We start from the raw sequence: 24320 nt of genomic DNA, 5'->3' as shown, positions 1-24320 counted from the left end.
TATTATCACTTGTGTTACATGATGTGATTTTTTGATTGATGAATGATGAATTAATTTATGATTTGCCATATTCGCCATTATTTATGAACATTTAGTTACATTTTTCACTATTCAAATTGACTAGTGAGCCCCCAGATTTCGATTAATTTTAGTAGTCAGACCATTTATTTTACCAGTGAAATGCCGTGACTAGTACTTTATGTCCAACCCTGACCGAGACTCCAGAGGGCCAACAATGTGGGTACATTCAAGGAGAACAAAATACCGGGCATATACGGTTTAAGCGCCATCTATACAACTAAAGAATTGAAATGGCAGAATGCTGAGAGTAGATTGAGACCTGGGAGGATAGATTGAGACCTGGGAGGATAGATGGCGTTTAAATCGTACTAGTTTCGTAACGGGTCTTCTTACCCTATTGTCATCGTCAGCCCCACGAGTCTCAGTTCTCCAGCTTGGACATATTAGCTGAAAACTATTCGTGAGTTCTGAACCGTTCAACCAGTCCCCATGCGCACTATTCGGCAAAAAAATTCTAGAACTACCCAAATGCAAACTATTGGCAGACAAGAACCTCTTGTTGAACCGTTCTAAATGGTACCTGCTCAAGAGCAAGTACTGGCCGGAACTCAAGGTTGAAATCTCTAAAATTCGTCTGCACATCGGGCTGCGTACGTCAAATCGTACGATCCTAATTTGAATCACAACTATTCGTACAAAAGTTCTGAACTATCCAGGGGCGTGATTCTACTCTTATCGTTAGCTACTTAACGAAAATAATTATTCGTTAGCTAATATAATTTCAATGGAGCCAACGAAAATTTTCTTTCGTTAACTCCTAACGATAAGAGTAGAATCACGCCCCAGAACTTTTGCGTGACGTCACAGCTCAGTCCTAGGCCGTTCTCTTAACGGTTCAGAACTCACGAATAGTTTTCAGCTATTGGGTGCTTAATTTATAACTCCCTTTCTGCTCGGAGAAGCTAGCGCCGTTACGCCACCTAGACTAGATTTGTCCTTGAGAATTTTTGTAAACAATCGAATGAACTTCAATCGAGGCAAGTTGGCCGTGCTCAAGTGAAGTGAGAGAAGAGTCACGTTCTTAGCCCTAAGCCTAGGACTGGTCTATCTACCTGCTCCATCTATTTAATTTCAATTTCAAATTTTTACTTTTAATATTTGTGAGAATGACACGAAAATTTAACAGAGTGTTTTCGAATGGTTTCTAATTTTCTGTCTCGGAGTTTACAAGTGGACACTACTACATTCGCCAGTAAGAATTTAATTAAGGAATATTTTTAAGTTATTAGTGGCCAAATTTCTTCAACTACTAGGTGAAATGCTCTTTCTGTGTGTGAACTATATTTCTATTTTTCCCACACTTGTGACTTTTCTCATTCCTTTTCTTTATCAAATAAATATATATTATATCATGGTACACTTCTAGGGTTTTTTCACGTGGTTTTACAGGAAAGCTAACTTTAAAAAGGGCACTTGAAATTTTTGCTTGTTTGAGGAATATCCCTCCTTGGACTATATAACACGGGGACGTTTTGCTTACACCGAATTTCCCCAGCAAGCGCGCTATGGTTTTTCTTATTCCTCTATCGGAAGAAATAGGTGTAACAGCCACTGCGCAAGTGCGAAGGTATCACAAGCAGCGACCATGCTTAAAATTGAATCTTGAATGTAAGCTATGGTACCTCATAGCTATTAAAGATATTACTATTTCTTTTCAAGAAGACTGCTTAAAAATTGACAGGCGAATGCCAACAGAGGACTCTACCTAACGAGAGTGTTCTGTGTGATACTTTCGCGCTTGCACGAAGTGAGTAACCTATTTTTTCGCCAGTAGAGGGATGATTGTAAGTGTGGTTTATTTTTTAGGGATACTGAAATATCTCTGTTTCTAAGATCCATCTGTGTGGACAGGGGTAGAGAAGACAGTAAGTTTTTAAGTAGGAAACAACCACGGAAAGTTAAATCCAGTACTTTTCTGCCCCTCTTGTTATTGGTCCTTATGAAGTAGAATTTACTGACTAGGTGTGGAACCTACTTAATCACAGATTTTTAATTTGTTTTCAGTAAAAAGTCACGTGGCATTTTACTTCCCTTACCAAAAAATAAGTGGTCTAAGAACTATTTAAGTTGGTTTTAAGTTTGTATTTGAGACAAATACCAACTAAAAACCTACTTAAAAACAACTTAACACCAACTTAAAACCAACTAAAAACTTACTTAAAATGTTACTTAATAAAGACCACTTAAAGCCAACTAAAAACTTACATAAAATGTTACTTAATAAAGACCACTTAAAGCCAACTTAAAACTTACTTAAAATGTTACTTAATAAAGACCACTTAAAACAACTTATTACCAACTTAACTAGTTTACTGAAATCAGTGTTCCGGGGTGGTAAATACCACCTGACATTTATTGTGGCAAAAAGTGTTATGGCAAATAATGATTTTTAGTGACAAATTGACATATACTGGCAAATAATAGAAAAAGTAAAAATACTAATAAAATTTTCATATGAAATACCATAAAAACATTTTAGGCTATTTTTGTAATTATAGTATGCGGGGTTGCGAATAATTGGGATATTTTGTATATTTTTCGCATAAATATATAAAATGTTTGGCAGATGATTGAAACATTTAAAAAAAAATTAAACCTTTCATTTTGTTCATTGCTAAAAGTTCTAGCAAATAAAGTGTTCTAAGAGTAAAAAAATATTTTTTTTCCCTATTTGTCATTAACTGCCATTATTTGTCATTAACTGCCATTATTTGTCACTATATGCCATTATTTGTCAAATTTGCCATTATTTGTCACTATTTACCAGTGACATGGCCTATATTCGAAAAAAGTGACATTTTAGGAACACTGACTGAAATATGCTGACCACTTAAAACCAACTTAATATCAACTTAAATGTGAATACCAACTAAAAACCAACATATTTTTTGGTAAGGGTTACTTTAAACTAAACAATTTTGAAATTGCGAATCCCTTACCCAGCGCCGTAGCTAGGGCTGGGCGCCGTCCGCTCAATAGGGTATAGGGGCATCAAAATTGGTCTATATTATTATATTAGGGGGGGGGGGGGGCAAAATTGTAGCTTGCCCCTGGCGCCATTTTGTCTAAGAACTATTTAAGTTGGTTTTAAGTTTGTAGTTAAGTTTGTGTTTGAGAAAAATACCAACTAAAAACCTACTTAAAAACCTACTTAAAAACAACTTAACACCAACTTAAAACCAACTAAAACCTTACTTAAAATGTTACTTAATAAAGACCACTTAAAGCCAACTTAAAACTTATAAAATAATATGTAATTTTCTGACCACTAAAAACCAACTAAATACCAACTTAAAGAAAAAGGCATTTTCCCACCAACTTATATAACGACTGCTTTCGATTTGGGCGAAAATTTTAGGAAATCGTGCCGATTTTAGTAGGAGGGATCTACAGTTCTTCAAAATTCGCCACTCCCGCGCAAATAAATTAACGAGACTGTACTCGTCCGCCGTTACATCGAAATTTATATTGTTCGGGATAACCGTGCTAATGAATTGTGGAGATGAGTGAAAAACAACACAGTCCAAGGTTCAATGAAATAAGAGCTTTTATTTGGTCTTTAGACCTTAACTACAATAAAGGTTATCATCAATTTAAACTTTAATACCCCACTTGGATAATTACTTAATTACTAATATACATTTGACTTACAAGTCCAATTATCTAGAAATTGTACGAAATTAATTGAAATAAGTCTTACATTTGGCTTCAAGTTTCGTCTTGATTACTTCGTCCGCGCACCAACACAACACTGGTATTACAGTTTATAAATCACACTTGAAACACATCAGCGACTCTACTGTACTTGTAGCCCCGGGCTCTCTCTTACTGGTCCCGCTCGGCAGTCAGCCAGCCTCTCGAGACTTTTCAAACTTAATTCTCTAAAAATATAACCGGCACGGCTTTATATATCGCCCCCGTGTTGACTTAAAACATAAAAGAGAATAGGGGGGGGGGGGTTGATAAACGCTGGTGGTCTTTCTTGACCTTGAATAATTTACCTGGTTTGAACTATAGATGGCGCCAGGTTTGCGGTCTATAGTTCAAACCCGGGGGTTTTAAACTAAGAATTAGGGTGACTTTTGTCTGTCGTGCATATTTAAACCAAAATTTACGGTAATTTAACAATTTTTTGACCGACATCGGTTGAAATCGTTATACTTATTACCATCTTAACTAGTTTACTGAAATATGCTGACCACTTAATATCAACTTAAATGTTAATACCAACTAAAAACCAACTTATTTTTTGGTAAGGGATCTGTTTGAATCGCTCACTTAAAAAATTTCACGATATCTGATTTAATTATCTTATTTAAGTTTCTTGTTTGTGTATGTTCCCTTACCAAAAAATAAGTTGGCTAGAAACCACTTAGAACAACTTGTATTTCAACTTGGTTTTCAGTTTGTATTTGGGACAAATGCCTACTTAAAAATAACTTAAATCCTCTTTATTAATCAACTTATTTCCAACTAAACCAGAATCAACATTTACATTTAACTACTTAAAAGCAACTTAAATCCTACTAGGGAAACATCTAAAAACCAACTTAAAAATATTATGTAATTTCCTGACTACTAAAAACCAACTAATTATAAACTGAATAACAACTTATTACCCCTTTAATAGTAACTTGAAATATGCTGACAACTTGAGCCTACTTAATACCAACTCAGTATCAACTAATAATGTGTATACAAACTGAAATCCAACTTATTTTTTGGTAAGGGTTAGTCACTTCTGACTTTCACAATCATTAAACCTTATCAATGTCTTTTTAAATAACCTTTAATTAATTAATTAATCAATAGAGCTATTTATTTTTTTATTAATCTTGAACTTATCAATTTTTTGAGTATTTCATATTTTAACTTAATAATTAAGTAATATGTGTATCATAAGATCCCCCTGAATAAGGTCTAAATCTTATTTGTTAGGATCATGCATAAAATAAATCATACAAATAAAATTTTGTTTTAAGAGACAAGCGAAGGTATTGGTGAAAGAGCCTTTGGAATATGCCCGATTCAGTATGGACCAACAATCTAAGCGAAATAACTTATCTCTCTTAAAGAAGCACACAGTACAATTATAGTTAACTGGTTCTGCTCCAATTATAAAGTTTTTCCTATGATTTTGGTCCGAATATTTCAAATAAAATATTTAAAAAAAATCAGGGTTCGCCGGAAGTTTGATAAAAAAATTGGGTTGGGTTAGGTTGGATATGGTAGGCAACTATTTCACTTTGGGTAGGTTAGTTGGACTCGCGACGCTAAAAAAAAATTGCACTAAATTGTCAACAAATATTAAAATCATTTTTTTATCAAATATTTTTTTATTGAAAATTTAAAAAAATTCTTGAGGATTTCCTCATTTTCTTCTAAAACATATACAGAATATACTTTTCTAGTTATTTAGAAATGCAAGGCTCTCAACCAGTTAAAGATTTCTTCTAAACTGGTCTATAGCTGTTTGAATCTCCTCTTGGAGCTAGGCATCCCTTACCAAAAAATAAGTGGTCTAAGAACTATTTAAGTTGGTTTTAAGTTTGTATTTGAGACAAATACCAACTAAAAACCTACTTAAAAACAACTTAACACCAACTTAAAACCAACTAAAAACTTACTTAAAATGTTACTTAATAAAGACCACTTAAAGCCAACTTAAAACTTACTTAAAATGTTACTTAGTAAAGACCACTTATCAGAATTGAAGAACCAACTTATAACCAACTTAAAAAATAATATGTAATTTTCTGACCACTAAAAACCAACTAAATACCAACTTAAAGAAAAAGGCATTTTCCCACCAACTTAAAACCCACTTATTACCAACTTAACTAGTTTACTGAAATATGCTGACCACTTAAAACCAACTTAATATCAACTTAAATGTGAATACCAACTAAATACCAACTAAAAACCAACTTATTTTTTGGTAAGGGCACCAACAATAAAGTTCAGCTCTATTGGGTTTCTGACCATCAGGGGTTCTATGGTAATGAGTAGGCCGATATCTTGGCCAAGAAAGGGGCAGAGGCTGGGTTCTTTGGTCCTGAACCTGATGTTCCTATCCCCTCTAGCATAGTGCGCAGCCTTATCTCAAATTCTATGACCGACCTTCAACTCAAGCTTTGGCTTGAGATGCCCGGGATGGCCAAAGGCAGGCTATAGATTTGGTAGTTGGCCTACTAACAGTCCACTTAAAGGACATCTTTACTTGATTATTGGAATCAATGGTGATCCAATCTGTAGGGCTTGTCAGGTTGAGGAAACCTCCTCTCATGTATTTTGTAGGTGCGATTATTACGCGGCCCTAAGATTTGAGCATCTTGGTATGCATCAGTGGAAACCTCTGATTTCTGTAACATGCCGGATATTAAATTTTGTTGCACAATGGACCACTGGTTGAGTGTGCGAATGGGCATATCTTTAGCCCTTCTCCCCACTCATTATTAATAGTGAAAATAATAACAATAATAAACAACAACAATAACTATAATAATAAAAATATGTAGAAATGGGAGAAAATGACTTTTACACATTTCTTTTATTACATTTCTTGAAATGCATAATTAAATATATAAATAATATAATCACTAAGAAATAAATAATTATTATATATAATTATATAATATTTAATTAAATATCTCAAAAAATTATTTTGTATACATTTTACTCAAAAGAATTGATACTTGTATGTATTTTAAATATTTCATTTGGATATGTGTTGAAATAGAAATTGATCACTTCATTATCATTTGTTTAATTTTTATAAGTACACTTAAGAAGTGGCTATAGTTGTATTTTTAGCCCAAATCAATTCAGACAAACTGATATCAGGGCACAATTTTATTGACCTTTCTTGGAAATCAATAAAAATGTGTAGCATCAGTCTTTCAAACTATCATGATAAGCAGATACCAGGAACATATCAGTTAATAAACTTTGATCTAGCAGTATGCAGCATATTTCTGTGCTGTATTTTGTTTACTGGTTTTTTGTTGACTTAGGTCTATAGATAAGACTGTTGAAGTTTCTTCTCTTTGTTAGTTTGTTTTTTTTTGTGTATACTTTAATATTTCCCATTTTTTGTGATAAATTTAGCATTAAAACCCATTTCTTAAATGCTTTTGCCATAGCTGGTTTCTAAATTGTTGTTTGTAACTAATTTTTCCCTGTATTTTTGTTTTCACTTAAGGTACATGTTCACATTCGTTCTTTAAACCTCTACACTGTTTTTAAGTGTTTAGTTGGGACATGTTGAAAAATTATCATTGAAGGAAGTATATGTTAAACCATGTCTGCCTTAAAATTAAGTAAGTACCATGTTCTTAGTCTTTTCAAACTATTATTGGTTATGGAAATTATATAATTTAATCCTAATTGTTATTCTAGCTTAATAGCTTTATGCCCTAGCTAGCTGAAATTTTTGTCAGTCAATTTTTGAGAGCCATAGGTAGGTTTTAACTTCACTAATTGATTCCAACTGGATAAATGACAGAACATGATTGATTGAATAGGTTATCGCAAGGTACAGACAGGAGATCGAGAACCTACCTGAAATTTGGACTGAATGTTTTCAATAATTGCGTTCCTGTTTAACCATAACACTTCAAATAACTGTCCACCATTTTAAATATTTGTTACTATTTATAATGTGAAGAGTTACACTGTGCTGTTCGCCTCTAGTAGCTAAAGGCAGAGTCCTTTTGTCGTGATTATTTTTGGTAATTTAGATTTTCTTTGATGGAAGTTCCCACTTCAAAAGGGTTCCCATGTTCAATTCCAGGGGTTGGGAATGATATCTTAACTAAATAGATGCAACAGATAAGATTTATTTTTACAATCTTACCACTTTTATTTAACTTTCTGCCCTTAGTGTGATATTTATTTAGTTGAAAAAAAGGCCTGTTTGCTTGCAAAAAAGCAAAGCACTGCATCCTTTGTAGGAAATTTGGTTGCAGGTGTTAATGAAGAGTTTTTTTTTCTCTTTTCGTTTAAGTTAACAGAGTTAATAGTTAATAACCATATGAGAAAAATTGTACTATCAAAATTGCCTCTAACTTCAAGCTGACCAAGAAATTTGTAGTAAACAACTAACTCATAATATTATGGCTCATTCATTTCTTTTTCTGGGTTCGAAAAACCTATAATTTAAATTACTTGTAAATTATAGTTTGGTAAATTGGTGTTGTATTCTGTTAACTCTTCAGGTCTTACACTTTATTGATTTATTTTGTTTGCAAATTTTGTTGATCTTTGAATACTTTTTTATGTTGTTCCTAGTGATATTGATAATATAGAATTTTTAAAAATTGTATACCATACTTATACCACACTATTTTTAATATATATTTCAGATGCTACCCTTTCTTCTGAATCTAGTAATGGTAGCTGCGACTCTGGTTTAGATGATCAGCACCACACAATGCACAGTTTGTGTGATTCTTCAAACATAACTTCCATGGACGAGGTTTCGGTGTTCTCTCAGCATTCTCTTCAAAGGCAACCACCTCATTTCAAAGTGCCTCGTGTAACTAACTATGGTAGTCTTGACATTCCTTCTACGTCAAATACATGCAGTGGCATCTCTTCGTCAACATGCTTAAATGATGAAGAAACCTCAGATACAACTAATGATGATCCAGATCATGAACATACCAAAAAGAAATCTGATGATCTTTGTGCTGTTCAGGCATTATTGAAAGCAATTATAAAGTTAGTCCTATGTTTAAATAAAATATGTAACTTAACCTTTGGCTCAGGTGGTGTAGCATGGGTATACGGCGCCCTGTTAAAAAGATTAAAAATGGCGGCCCCTATATACCAAAAAAATTTAAAATTGGACATTAAAGATAGGAGTGATAGCTAGCTTAGCGCTCTGGTTGGTACGCCTCTGTTACTCTCACAATTCAATCCCTTTTAAAAGAAATGACCACTCCTTGGTTCGCTGCCAACACACTCACTATAACAATGAGACAAATATTAAGTTCAATTACTTAGTCAGGATCAAAGCACACCAATATCCATGGTCATTATCGAAATCGCTCTCAGTAAAAATATAATGTGTGGAAGAAAGGCAAATGACACCGCTATAAGAAAAATTATTATAAAGTTATTTAATACCTCGCAACAATAGGAGTTAGTTTTAGTTTATTCTAGAAAAAATCCCTGGGGAAAATATGGCCTCTGAATTTTCGGTACTGTAAGATAGAAAATCAGGTTCACAATCCTTAAGTGGTAGCACAAATTAGTTACCAGGGAGCTTGAATTGTTTCTGTGCCCTTTCTACTGTACTATTATGCTTCGTGCCTTTTTGTTTTTTATGTAATTAAGTTGTTCACTGGTTGCAGAAAATTTTCATTAGCTGTTGGAGAAAAGAAGTTATTTTGTTAAACTGTACTCTTTCTAGTCCACAACTTTTATATTTCCTCATTTTCAATTTCATCTCATCTCTACCTAATTACCATACCTAGCTATTATAAGCCTGGGTTGAAACATTTATTGTTATTTAGACAGTACCGAGATTAAGAGGGGCTAGTAGAGTTCGCAATTTCTCTACATATATTAAAGGGTTTTCCTTCGAGCACATAAGTTTCCTCTTTTCAAGAAAACTTGCAGAGGTCTTAAAGCAATTAATAGTTAGCGTTAGAGTTAATGCTAGTGGTAAACTGTTTCCCCCCAAAGAAGTTTAAAAACCCAACTTGTGCCACTGGGTGAAAACTGGATTTTGCAAGTTCTCTCTTCACTGGATGAAAGGGTTTTCCCCCCTCAGTTCTTCAGTTTCCCCTTTCCATAACAACTTGTTGAGGTTATTTAGTGTAGGGAGCTGTTGGCTTACAGACACCACTCTCATACACATCGTAACCTGGTTAAAAACAACCCATTTGTTCATTTTTCAGAAATGCATCTGGGTCAGAATCATCAACTGCACTAGATAACATGACTTTAAAAGACTTAAAGACTGAATTAAACATGGCATCTGAGGAAAATAAAAGTGCAATATCGGACGACCACTCATCTAGTTTTAAACTTTCGCTGGTGGAGAGTTTATGTTCTGGCAATAGCTCGAGTTCATTTCAGCTGGGTGATGAAAGTTTGTGTTCAAAGTCTAAGTACGATTTCTCACTGTACAATCAATATTCTAATAAGTGCGAGAGCTTGGAACTTAAAATAGTCAACCAACCTGAAAGTCAACACAGAGCTCGTTACATGACTGAGGGAAGCAGGGGTGCTGTTAAAGATCGATCTGGGAATGGATTTCCATCTCTCAAAGTAAGTGCTGTACTCGATATAACATAGATTGTCCTGAATTCACGATGGTGCTCATAACTTCTTAAATTTTATTTTAGTCTTTTTCCATATTATAATCAGGTAAATTCTGTTTCAAATTTGGTAGAGGTAAACCAACTTTAGGGGCTGCTTCTTTTCTCATTATTTTCATATTAAGAATTGAAAATTTACATGAGCACATTTATTATTTTAATTTAAATTAAACACACATGGGAAAAGATGTATTTTAAATTGATCACATGGGGAAATGGTTATTTTAAATTAAACACTCAAGGGAAAAGACATTTTAAATTAAGCACGTCGGAATAGGTCTAATTTAAATTAAACACGTTGGAATAGGTCTAATTTAAATAAAACACGTTGGAATAGGTCTAATTTAAACTAAACACGTTGGAATAGGTCTTAATTTAAATTAATCACGTGGGAATAGGTGTAATTTAAATTAATCACGTGGGAATAGGTGTAATTTAAATTAAACACGTGGGAATAGGTGTAATTTAAATTAATCACGTGGGAATAGGTGTAATTTAAATTAAACACGTGGGAATAGGTGTAATTTAAATTAAACACGTGGGAATAGGGGCAATTTAAATTAAACACGTGGGAATAGGGACAATTTAATTAAACACGTGGGAATAGGGGCAATTTAATTAAACACGGGAATAGGGGCAATTTAATTAAACACTTGGGAATAGGAGCAATTTAATTAAACACTTGGGAATAGGGGCAATTAAATTAAACACTTGGGAATAGGGGCAATTAAATTAAACACTTGGGAATAGGGGCAATTAAATTAAACACTTGGGAATAGGGGCAATTTAATTAAACACGTGGGAATAGGGGCAATTTAATTAAACACGTGGGAATAGGGGCAATTTAATTAAACACTTGGGAATAGAGGCAATTTAAATTAAACATACTGTAAAATGTGTAATTTAAATTAAACATACTCTAAAAGGTGTAATTTAAATTAAACATACTGTCAAAGGTGTAATTTAAATTAAACATACTGTCAAAGGTGTAATTTACATTCGACACATTAGGTTTAGTGTCAAATGCGTTTATCCTTAATTGACCTGTACCCTAATTTCCATGACAAATTGACCCTAAACCTTATAATTTATTAAAACCTAATAGCCATATCCCTAAAATGAATTAAAAAAATTAGAAATGACTCTGTAAATGTCACTAGTTATATTTTACTTTCTGGGTGCTAGCTTTTTCATATGCACAGGTATTTCCTAGTTTCTCTCAAATCCATTTTGTGCTCTCTAAAATAAATGAAAAGAGACTTAAAACGGTTTTAAAATTCACAATTTATTTATTTAAAAATCCAACGTTTCGGAGGAACTCTTCCTCCTTCAGGGATTTTTACAAGTCTGACAGTATAATGGTAAAATTTTGGGACGAAAAAACATTTATGCGCTTTATACATATAGTGGCTACTTTTCTTTAGCCGCAAGCTTTTTTTCCCGAAGGCGAGTTGACCGTCGAAGTGTTATATGAGCAATGGGCTTGATATCTTCGTTATGGCCAAAAACACGAAGGTGTTCGCTAACCTTCGTGTTTTTGGCCATAATGCTAGGTGGGACTCAATAGACATACTAGCTAAACCTAAAGTACAGAAAACTCATTTTAATGTACGCGAATCTATCGAAATTTAAAAAAATAAATCTGCACAATGTTTAAACCATGACGATGGTCCCTTTAACTTATCCACTTTATCTCCACTTTTTAAATGTTTTTATGGTCCTCACCCTCTCCCACACAACAAACCAATTCCTCCTCTCGCAGATTCCCCCATTCCGACAATAGTAGCCTCGCGCGCAAATGAAGATATCGAGCCCGTTGCTCATATAACCCTTCGACGGTCGACTCACCTTCGGGAGAAAACGCTCGCGGCTAAAGAACAGTAGCCACTATATGTATAAAGCGCATAAATGTTTTTTCGTCCCAAAATTTTACCATTATACTGTCAGACTTGTAAAAATCCCTGAAGAAGGAGGAAGAGTTCCTCCGAAACGTTGGATTTTTAAATAAATAAATTGTGAATTTTAAAACCGTTTTAAGTCTCTTTTCATTTAGTTTTTCACAATGTGCTTCTCTTCACTTCTCTCTAAATTAGCTATGACAAGTGACGTCATAAAAACGAACATGGAACATTCAATGTTTTATAGAAACATCTATTATCTTTAACATCAAATGAATAGTTTCTGATAACTTTACAATGTTAAAAATTATCGCTACCCGACTACCCTTTAAACCAACAGGCTTTTTCAAATTAACTTAAATTGCTTCCGGTGTTTGTCCTGTATCGATTCAATTATATTAATTAACTTGATCAGTTAGGGCACCTGATTTATTTTACTTACAGGCTCTATTTTCAAATTTGTGTAAATGGCTCTTACCAAAAATTAAGTGGTCTAGGAACTTGGTTTTAAGTTTGTATTTGGGACAAATACCAACTAAATACTAACTAAAACCATACATAAAAACAACTTAATTATTACCAACTAAAACCATACTGACAACTTAAAACCAACCTAATACCAACTAAAATGTGTAAACCAACTAAATACAAACTAAAAGCCAACTTATTTTTTGGTAAGGGGGACAATGCTGTGTTTTGTGTTTCTGATAGTAATAGAGATAAAATTCACGAAAAAGGGCCCCTTGAAATGCTTTAACATTTATCATAATAGAAATGTTTGAGGTGAATGTACTTTTGTCTAGCAGTCTCAGTTATCTAGACCAGAGTTCATTTGTTTTATTTTGTTAAAAAAATGGTATACGTGACTGAATTGGAGCTGCTTTAATCAAATACTTATCTGGTGTAGTATATTATCATTGATTTCTCACATTAGTTCATGCTAACTTGTTTCATTTAAAAATATAATTTTTATTCCAGGGACTGCATTTTTATAATTGGAAAATTTATTTAGCAAAATTATTAATTAATATTATTATAGCTTTAGTTAAAAAAGATCTGCAGTTTTTTTGGAACTTTACATTATGATATTCTACACTTTTTCCAAAAGAAATTATGCTTGCTTTGTCTTCAGCTGTGTTAATTATTTTGTGAAATTTGTAAACTGAGATTTAAGAGGAATCCTATCCCTCTAGTATTCAATAACTTCATTTAATTATCATCTTTTAAACTGTGCCTCATGAACTTGAGTTAGTCTGTTGAAGCTCTGCTGTCTCTTATTTAAAGAATTTGGTGCTTGCTCATAGCACAGCAGGCATACGGCATAGCTATGTTAGGGTTATTGTTGCATGTCACAGATCACAAAGCAAAACACCATGTACCTGGGATGAAAATAATATAAAATAAACACATGGGTGTTGATGGTGATGAAAACAATGCATCCACGAAATGGATTACATTTGCAGCGCCATAATTATGCAGGGGTTCACCCACCTAAAACCCATATGTCAGAAAAAAACCATTTTATAATCTCAGATTTTAAATGAAAAACCAACTTATTCAATGTGCAATGACCCCTTTAATATATATCTTAGACTGGATTATAATGAGGTACAATCTTTACAAAGTTAACTGGTTTGAAACTTAGTACTTGGTACTTCTACCAGTCCTTTGGTTCAGTTTTGCACAATGGTATCAGTAGGATTAAACTTTACACATTTTGTTAGATGTGTTTTTACTCTCTCAATTTTAGAACTTATTAAATCCTCACAATGAATGCACATAACCTTTGATGGACATTCTTCAATAGTTTTTACTTCATTCCATTCTGGAGCAAGTTTTGTGCCGAAAGGCATTTTTAACGTTGGTACAAACTACTACCTGACAAAGTAAGAAGAGAAGCAATCTATTTAGCAGATGATATCTAGTCTCTAGAATCTTTATTTAGCAGAGCTAAACATAAGACATTTATAATTTATATTATTTAAAGTTGGAAATAGTATACGAAAATAAAAAAACCCTGTAGTTATGACACTTCCTATTCTTTACATGCAAAATGTTTTCAGACCTATAGGGCTATTCAAGAGCATTTTGCATCAACTCTCTCTCTTTCTTCATTTAGCAATTATTTTCCCTATATGACTCTCGGTAAAATAGTTCCTAAAGAGACTTATAGACAAATATTATAGAATTATACTTCTAATAAACATATTTTGCTTACTCTACATCCCTATTATACACATTGCTTACTGTACATTTCTAATATACGTTTTGCTTACTGTACATAATAATCATTTTGTAATTATTTTTAATTTCTAGTTGTTTGGATACAGGGGTGAGCAGCCTGCAATATTGCAGGTTTTCATTGCTGCAGATAATGGAAACAATACAGCACCGCATCTCTTTTACCAAGCAAGCAGAGTTTGTAATAAAAATTCACCGCCATGCCATCAAAAGATAATTCAAGGTTGTGTTGTCATAGAAATGGAGCTCTGTCCTCAGCAATCATCGTCAATAATGTAAGCAATCATTGCTGTTGAACTTTCATTTGATCTGGCAACTTGTCTCTTTCATAATTTCTGTATAGTAATATTTTATAATTGTAGATATGTTAAAATTTCTTATAGTTAAAAACTCAACTATTTTTAGGTTAATAAAATCACCCCTTACCAAAAAATAAGTTGGCTAAAAACTACTTAGGACAACTTGTATTTCAACTTGGTTTTCGGTTTGTATTTGGGACATATGCCTACTTAAAAATAACTTAAATCCTCTTTATTAATCAACTTATTTCCAACTAAACCAGAATCAACATTTACATTTAACTACTTAAAAGCAACTTAAATCCTACTAGGGAAACATCTAAAATCCAACTTAAAAATATTATGTAATTTCCTGACTACTAAAAACCAACTAATTATAAACTTAGCAAAAGCAGTATTTTCCTACCAACTGAATAACAACTTATTACCCCTTTAATAGTAACTTGAAATATGCTGACAACTTGAGCCTACTTAATACCAACTCAATATCAACTAATAATGTGTATACAAACTAAATACAAACTGAAATCCAACTTATTTTTTGGTAAGGGGTACCTTACTCAAAAGTTTCACATTTACTAGCGTCGATTTATATAACATAATTCTTCTAGTAAAATTAGTTTTTTTTCATTACCAGAGTGGACTGCGTTGGAATTCTGAAAGAAAGAAATGTTGATGTTGAACAAAGAGTAAAGCATTTGGAAGAATGTGTTACTCTCTATAAAACCCCATCAGCACTAAAAGCATTTAAAAAGAGAAGCACAAAATGTAGGCTCGCATTTAGAGTTATTATACCAAGTGTTAGTGGGACATCATTATCGGAAGATGCCGTTCGAGACAAGGTAGTCATCCTTCAGGTCTTATCTGGTTCAATTCTTTGTAGTAAGTATTTTTTTTAACATTTACAAACGGTTTTAATCACTCTCAAGGGCTATGATTTGAAAAATAAATCAGCTAGGCTAATATCCAAGGCACCATCATAGGCTGTCTGCTAACAACTTTTTAAAGTAATTCTGGTTGCTGGGTTATATTGCGTAGGAGGGTGGTGGCGCAGTCCTTCATGCGAGGCAAGCCAGCCATCCGTTCTCTACACCAGCGGTTCCCAAAAGGGTCACAGGGGTTCCAAGAATTCGCAGCGTGGCCATCTTTGTTTGTGTCAAGAATCTTTTAAGATAAGTAAAAAAATGAGTTGGGGTTCCGCCAGAATTAGGTGGATAATTTAGGGTTCCATAGCAACAAAAAATTGGGAACCGCTGCTCTACACTCACTATTAACGTTTTTGAAATTCATGGAATGTATTAATAACACATTCATAGATGAAAATTGTCTATTAGTAATTGACAACTACATGTACAATGTGAATACGGCAGTTTAAGATTTTTTCTCATTTTATGGAAGTATTGGTAGATCGGGCCGAGGGGCTGATCAGTCCTTGTAATCGGTGTACAGAGCCGTACCTTTGACTGTACTAATGGGATTACGCGTAATCTTTGAAGTCCCTGCCTTTGGCAGTGCTAATCTAAGCGTAATCCGGCGTAATCGGTGTACAAAATTTAAAGAAGTGGTTAGCCCCTCGGATCGGGCACATTTTACAATATTTAACTATAACAATTTTGGCTTTGCATTGCAACAATTGTTTGATCTTTTTGAATTTCAGTAGTCGTCACTTATCACAATTAAGTAATATAACAACCAATTGTATGACACTTAATCTATCACTGCATTTTTTCTACCACCTTTAAAAAAATCCATAATCTTTAAATTTTTTATTTCTTGCACGTTTGTTTTTCTATTGATCAGCCAAATTAAAAGTCAGACAGTATAATAATGCTCGGAAAATGTAGATTGACTCATTAAAACACATTTAAACCTCAAAATTTGAAAACATTATTGCTACAGATGAAGTAAGTCTTTTAAATAAAATTTGAGCTCTGTTTCAATAATTGGTTATTTTACCGAATAAAATCTTCATTTTGGAAGTATTTGAAATTTGGTAAGTTTTAGCCTCAAAGTGAGTGTAGGCATAGAGAATAGCACCAATTTGATTTGGGTCGGTGGCAGTGTTTATCAAAAATCACCCAGATGTGACATGGCGCGCGGTTTTAAAAAATCGTTGGCTTCGTTGATCTTTTCAGCAGCGAAGGTGTAAAAATTTCTTCCCCTTTGAAAATTTTAAAAATAAATTCAAAAATGTTTTAAAAGAATAAAATATAAAGTTATGTAGAAAAGCTCCAATAATATTTGGCAGCCAAAAAGTAAATTGCTCGGCAGTTCCATAGAAAATATCGATGACAGCAGTGTTTGATCGCTGGCGCTAGGCAAATACACATCTGGTATTATATAGTCCACAAACTGGTTACTGATTATGGCACCATTTTGATATTTTTTACTTCATTGTCAGTAAAGGATAGAATAATAAAAATTACCCAAGTCATACTTAAGGCCATTATTCTTCATATGATATTATATGTATCAATGCCATATTTACATTTTAAACACTTTACGTCATTAATCACATAATATTTGTAGCTCAACCACAAGGTATTCCAGAGATCTGTCGTCAGTCTCTTACAGATTGCCATTGTAATGGAGGATCAGATTTGTTCATAATTGGTAAAAACTTCACAAAGGATTCTAAAGTGGTGTTTCAGGATGTGACGGATATGAGTATTAGAGGTAAGTTCAATGTATTCAAGCTATATTAAACCATTTAAGACATTGGGTTTTGAATGTATGATTATTTGTGGTGTTGAAAGTTGAAAGCTTTATAAATAAATTATTTTAACACCGAAAGAAGTTAACGCTAAACATTGTAATTAGTTATATTAAAATTTTTGAAATACATAATCTAAAACTAACCAAATAAGTTTGATTCACGAGTAGGTTGTGAGAGAATTGGCCCGTCTTCCAGCCACCCTGTTAGAAAACTAATAGAAAATTTAGTCATTATATTTGTAAGGAACTAATTTTACTCGCTTATAATATTATAGAAATAATGTTTTGCCGGAGTTATATCAAAACAAATTCCTTTAATTTTACTACATATAGGTAGTCAAAGGGCAGGCAGGCAGCTAACAGTCAGAACGCTCTCACTCCTCAAGGCTACCCCAGGCCGGACCTCGTTCCTTACATATTCATTAATTTTATAACCTAAATTTATATAAAGCCTACTCAAAATATTTAAACGATTGTCAAATCTAGGCCTGGAAATTATGGGGTAGACTGGGTAGGTAGGTTTGGCAACATTAAACCATTGAACTTAATACAATATAGACATCTAGCGGAAATAGTTGGAACTTAAGAAAATATTTTCGTCAGCTAGTTGTTGGCATGCCATGTGTTTTTGTTTCTAATGGCAAATATATGTTGTTTAAATATATTACAATATTTTTCTGCTATAACCAAACATTCAGCTTCCTCCACTAATTAAAATCAGTTTCCATTACTGAACCAAAGAAAAACCCATTAATACTTCTTATTTCGAATGTCTAGCAGACAAAATTAGGTTTATAGGCATATATGTTAATCTAGTAACACTGCCTGCCGTAAGATGGCGCTACTTAGGTTAAAGTTTTAGCTCAAGCTACGTTACTGTAGGTGCGACAGGGAGCCCGTGTAGTTGGAATACAGCTTTCCATTCCAGGATACGGTTCATTCATATTCCTAGGTCAAATTTAACAAACTCGAACCAAAAAAAAGTTAAATTTTTTTGTGATACGTTAATACCTTAACTAAAATGTTCAAACATTTGGTTATGTCATTGAAGTTAGACATAAGATAAATATAGAAATGCTTTTTTTGTAGGGTTGCATGGCTGATTTAAATCGTGATTTTTTTAATCACAAGGTATCTCATTGGGGAATAAAAATTTGTTCTTAAAAAATTAAAATACATGGAAAATATGAGCAAACTAAAATATTAAATAGTAAATTTAATTAAGATTTCATTTTAATTCAAGATTACCTAACTGATGAAAGTAAAATTTCCGTTAATGGAAGAGCCATAAATTGTATAAAAATCAATGAAATAAAAAAAATATTTTATTTTATAAAAATCAAAAAAGTGCCAACCCTGGCCGTTTTTCAAATTTTTTATTTTCCTGCATATAAATATTTTTATTTAAATTTCCTTTCAGGACCAAAAAGTGCAATTGGTTGGCAAGAAATTGTGATACCTGACAAAGACTATTTACAACCGGTAATATTCTTGCAATAACATCAACCAAACTTATTATTCTTTCATTTACCTATTGATTTAGACAGATAAGGTAGTGTTTAACATTAACTGAAAATGGTCAGCAGCGCTACCGAAATTTGTAGGGTTTAACAAAGGACTTTTTTCTTGTCTATAATATGACTGACATTTAAAATTTAAGTGCTTCTTAAGTAGTTTTAATTTATAACTTCCCCAACTTAACAGACGTCTTTGCATGCAATGTTATTATGACTTTATATTTTTACATGATTTAGTACAAAATTTACTGGTACTAGATCGATCAGCATTCTTAAACATTTTTACTTGTGAAAGAGCAAATATAGGTAGTTGAACCACCGGTTAAAGAATACTGAGATCGCTTACTTAAATGTTGATATTGCAATTTCTGACTTTTGACTTATATTTTCAGAATCATTTAATTTGCAAAATACCACCCTATGATAAAGCATCAACCTTAAAATCAAATATAAGGGTGAAGTTTTTTGTACAGAGTGGTGGGAAGAAAAGTGAACCTCATTTCCTTACATTTCATCCTGTTGACACTCAGTGTAAGCATAACATTTATATCTTAAACCTACAAATGTAAACAAAGAACTGTTGCCTATCGTGCTTTATCTTATTATTGTTAGTCTCCTCAACATTTTTCAGTCTTAATGTATTTAAACATACATTGAAATTTTTACATCTTTTAATAGTTTTAACTTGAAATGGAAAATATTTAAATTAATGTTAATTAACAGAACTTTAAATTCTTGCTGATGTTCTTTATTTGCAGTAACAAATGTTTTCATGGGAAACAACATTGAGTCACGTAAGTGTTTTTATCTTTGTTAAGAACAAAGGGATCAGATACTTGCTATTTTTGCATAATGGATTTTAAGATTTATTTAGTGGTTCCATATAAGCAAAAACAAAGATTTTTATATTTTCCCCAAAAATTTTTAAGTGTCTGAACCCTTAACAAGCGTGTGTCCTTTTTAAGTGTTTATTTCGTAATAGGATTACTTGGTTCAGCTGTACAAAACCATCAGACTATTCCACCATTAATGAAGGTTCGCACATCACCAATTGATACGAGTAATGTGTATAAACCTGAAGATTTAAAAGTTATTCCTGGAGCGAAGGTTGTTAAGGCTGAAGGTAGTGAACCGTCACAACCTAAAGTATTCATCATTTTGCCTGGAAGTAACTTACCAAATGGACAAAGTCAGATTCTGCCAGTAGTTACGTCAGCACCAGTAATACCAACAGTTATACAAAAACCAGAACCGTTGGTTACACAACCAATGGAAAATTGCATTAATGAAAATCCAAGTAAGTTAAGTAAAATTGTATTTATCTATCTATTTAGTAATAGAATATTAAGGCCATTCTTGTTAAAAATCAAGTGTCAATCATTTAGAAATTAGTATTGCATATTATATTGGATGTTAAATAAATGGTTGATAATAATTTCTTATAAAATTAGCGAATAAGTAGATTAGTCCATTATGAAAAGGGATAATAAAGCTAAACCCTAAACAAATTTGAAGAAATCTATTTGGTCAGAGTTGCGCGTCTTTTTGTTCGCTCAAAGACCTATCAGTATGAGCTATTAAAAAGTTTTTAAATTTCTTCAAATTTGTTTAGGGTTTAGCTTTATTATCCCTTTTCAGTCCATAGGTGGTTCCTATTAACTTATAATTTCTTACTCAAATCTAGATAAAATTTACTAGTTACAAATATTTCATTTATTTTGATATTTTTTTTGGGTGCTAGTAATTACTTTACTTTAAGTAGGGAATGCTGAAACATCTCTTGGAGTACAATCTCAAACTATGAATGTTATAGTGGTACCACAACCCTCTAATACTGTCACAACTGCAGCTGATGAGTCATTTGTGTTGAAAAAACTATTGGTTCAACAAGAAAATCAGCAATTACCTGTTACAAGTATTACTTCTCAAACTGTTTCCAATGATGTTCAAAGTACATTATTTCATGATAAGAAGCCATTATTAAGTCAAATATCAAATGAACCACATAGTTCCAGTGAACCTCAGCCAAAAGTGTTGAAAAGTATGGGGCGTTTTGACGATTCTTTGTCAAATCAAACGGGTATTACACAACAGAACATTCAAAATATGAACCAACAACAGTTCAACAATTTGCAACATCAAATTCAACAAGAACAGATGCATCGTAATTTACAGACTGAATTTGAACAGAATTTAATGCAACATCAACAGAAAATACAGCAAGATCAAATGAATCAAGTACTTCAATCTCAAGTTCATCAAATTCAACACCAAGAAATGAACGGGGTTATTCAGTCCCAAGTACAAGAACTTCAAAAAGAACAACAGTTGGAGAGAGAGCGTGAGATGAGTCAACAAATAATACAACAGGTACGCCACAATTTTCAAGAGAAATTTCAAGATAGGCAACTCAGTTTAGAAATTCAACAACAACAACAGATCCAACAAAGTATTCAGAATCACATAAATCTTCAGCAAGAACAGGCATTTCGAGCCATAGAGCAGGGAAACCTACATTTGGATTTTGAACAGAAACTAAGTCCAGCAGAAAAACAGCAACTAGAAAATGGTCTTCAACAAATCCAACAAGAGCAGCAGTTCCAACAAGAACTTCAGAAACTGGAACAGAAAGTGTGTCAAGGTCATCAACTGCAAAATGGCTTAGAAAGACTTCAACAAGAGCATATGCAGGAACTGCAACAAGTACAACATCAGTTAGAACAGAAACGACTCGAAGAAGGAAGATTACTGCAGCAAGAGAGCAACAAGAGTCCTCGTATGCAGTTTCAGTTGCAAGATACAAATTTAATTCAAGGGGCCATCAAATCTCCAATCATCGTTCCAGAAATAAACAATAAAACATTGTGGCCAGCTGCTACATCTGTATTTTCTGACAGTATTCCTCCAGTGCCAAAACTAGAAAACAATTTTTTCTTTAAAGAGTCTCCTGAATCAATAAAAAATAATAACCAGTCTAGTTTAACTCCACCAAACATGCCTACCATTGCGACAAGTAATTTTCCATCTCAGATGGATACTACTTTTAATAATACCAATGCTTGCATGAAGAACATTTTTGGGACTGATTTCCAAGTGCATTCCTCAACACCAGTGACCAATGCAGATACTTTTTCGCCAGTTTCGTCTCTACCTTCAAATGCAACCTCAATCTCTTTCACTAACACCAGTGTAACGAGAAATGATGTTGGTACTGGTATTGAAAATATGGATATCTCTGTCCCAAATATAGTATGCAAAAGAGAAGATTCTCGCATGATTGAGACAACGCCTATGGTGACCAATCCAGTGTTTGTACCTACACAAACAAACATGCATGTAATGGATAACTCTTCTATACTACCCATGGCACTAAATAACAATATACCTCGCACTCTACCAGTATTGAATGCAGTAGAAACACAGTTTCTTAACTCCGAGAACATTTTTTCCACAAATATTATACCAAATGGTGCAACAGGTCTAGCTCAAAACAAACCTGAGCACAACAATTTACCCATGTTGGGTAGCGATATTTTTGAAAATAACCTTTTAGCAGCTAACCAACAAGTTATGATAAATACGGGAAAGGTAAATGAACCTGGTAAATTGGTAGAGCCCCAAGGGAATTTTCTTCATTCTGGTTTGTTGCGAACCATATCTACACCTATGGTTTTGGGACGTCCTTTAGACGCAAGTGCAAGAATAAGGGATATCAAGACAACATTAATGGATACTTCTGTAAGTCAGTCAGACAGAATGGACACAAGTTTTCCTGTTACACAAGCCAGCATTAGTTGCATGCCCAATGGTGCACATCAGGTTTCTGACATTATGAAGATGTTTCATAACTAAAAGGTAAAAATTAACGAGTTCAAAAAATTGCTGTGTACCGAAACCTTTAGACTGAGATTGATAAGCTTAGTTTTGGAGTGGTACTTAAGTTTTCGAATATATTCTACCAAAATTATGACCACTTTATTTATTATCGAGATTCTTGATTTTTTGTCCTACACTTTTTAATATTATGAAAAAATTCTTAAGTTTTATATAAAATGCCATATCAAGCAAAAACGTCATACCATTTGATAAACTTAAATGAATATAAATATACTTTTTTTAAATCGACATTAAATTTGAAATTATGGAAAAAACACTTATAGACAGTTAATGCTACTTCTAAAATACACAGCCAAAAAAAGTTTAAAAGTGCTTAAAACCACTAATTGTATGGAAAAAATTATTGTTCGGTTAAATTTCTCATAAATTTCAATAATATGTTTTATCTGAACTTTCTTAACCACTAGAAGGTTTTGTGCTTTATTTGGAAAGTAAAAAAATTTTAAATGTATATGAATGGAATGCCTCAATAAGGCCTCGACAAAATTGTGAGATAAAAGATAATATAAATTTATTTTTATGGGATTGAACTTGAGGTGAAAATGAAGTGCCAAGTTAAGGTCAATTCTTTTAATTGATAGCAGACTTGGTAGTCACTTGGTTTATTATTGATACCTAATGGGATTAAATTACCATGACGGATATTTTTTTGAAAAATATTAAACAATCGGATAAATTAAAACGTGATAGCTATGCTGTACCTGTATTGTAGTCTCTTTTGCACTTATTAAAATGATTATCTTAATGATTTAACCATTTTTTTTTAGGTATTGCGATGATTATATTGGAACCTGTTGTATTAATGAAATTCTTTGGAATGTATTTTTGTGGACCCATTTATGTCGGGTGGAGTTTTACAAATTAGATATAGATAAAGAATTAGAAAAGCTGTATAATTTTTCACACTAAATACAGAAATATAATTAAGTAATTGACTTGATTCTTTTCCTATGGTGCATCATGGAATAAGATCTACATTAAAAAAATGTTTTAACTCATCAAAAATTATATTAACTTTGTAATCATGTAATTGAGGACTTTTACAGCTTCCTAAACTTTAGAAGGTATATAATTGACATTAGTATGAAGAGTTAATTCATCAAATGCTACAATCTCTGCCATTGGAATTAATCCATTTTACTATGAGCTGTTTTACAAAATATACTGTATTGGTATATTCTAATAAAGCACGAATAAATAACACAAGACAATCATTTAAATTATATGGCTAAGTGTATATGGCATATAGTCAAGTAACCCATTCAAATGACTCGCAAGTTTTATAATAATTATATTAAAATCCAAATTGTCTGTTCATGGACAAGAATTTGTATTTTCAGTTAA

General features: G+C 32.8%; 1 protein-coding gene across 5 annotated transcripts; it reads left to right on the top strand.

Annotated features, from left to right (window-relative positions):
* The first annotated feature begins 974 nt into the window (after positions 1–974).
* On the top strand, positions 975–24082 carry LOC149945332 (uncharacterized). 5 transcript variants are annotated; one of them, XM_090174386.1, is made up of 16 exons: positions 1254–1273; positions 1471–1648; positions 1741–1828; positions 1888–1946; positions 7283–7400; positions 8445–8802; positions 9987–10359; positions 14624–14823; positions 15485–15729; positions 17377–17523; positions 18983–19044; positions 19472–19610; positions 19838–19873; positions 20062–20376; positions 20839–22934; positions 23744–24081. In XM_090174386.1, the coding sequence occupies exons 5-15, from the start codon at positions 7382–7384 to the stop codon at positions 22929–22931; spliced, it is 3987 nt and encodes a 1328-aa protein (XP_090030512.1). In that variant the 5' UTR covers positions 1254–1273; positions 1471–1648; positions 1741–1828; positions 1888–1946; positions 7283–7381; the 3' UTR covers positions 22932–22934; positions 23744–24081. The 5 variants fall into 5 exon arrangements, with proteins under 5 accessions (XP_090030514.1, XP_090030511.1, XP_090030510.1 ...); XM_090174387.1 differs by lacking the exons at positions 1471–1648; positions 1741–1828 and having other exon boundaries at positions 1259–1273; XM_090174388.1 differs by lacking the exons at positions 1471–1648; positions 1741–1828; positions 1888–1946 and having other exon boundaries at positions 975–1273.
* The last annotated feature ends 238 nt before the right edge of the window (positions 24083–24320 follow it).

Source organism: Leiobunum rupestre, chromosome 5, assembly GCF_980474605.1.
Source record: "Leiobunum rupestre chromosome 5, qqLeiRupe1.1.hap1, whole genome shotgun sequence".
Taxonomy (NCBI): domain Eukaryota; kingdom Metazoa; phylum Arthropoda; class Arachnida; order Opiliones; family Sclerosomatidae; genus Leiobunum; species Leiobunum rupestre.
The sequence above is the reverse complement of the archived record's forward strand: the minus strand, read 5'-3'. Positions and strand labels throughout refer to the sequence as shown.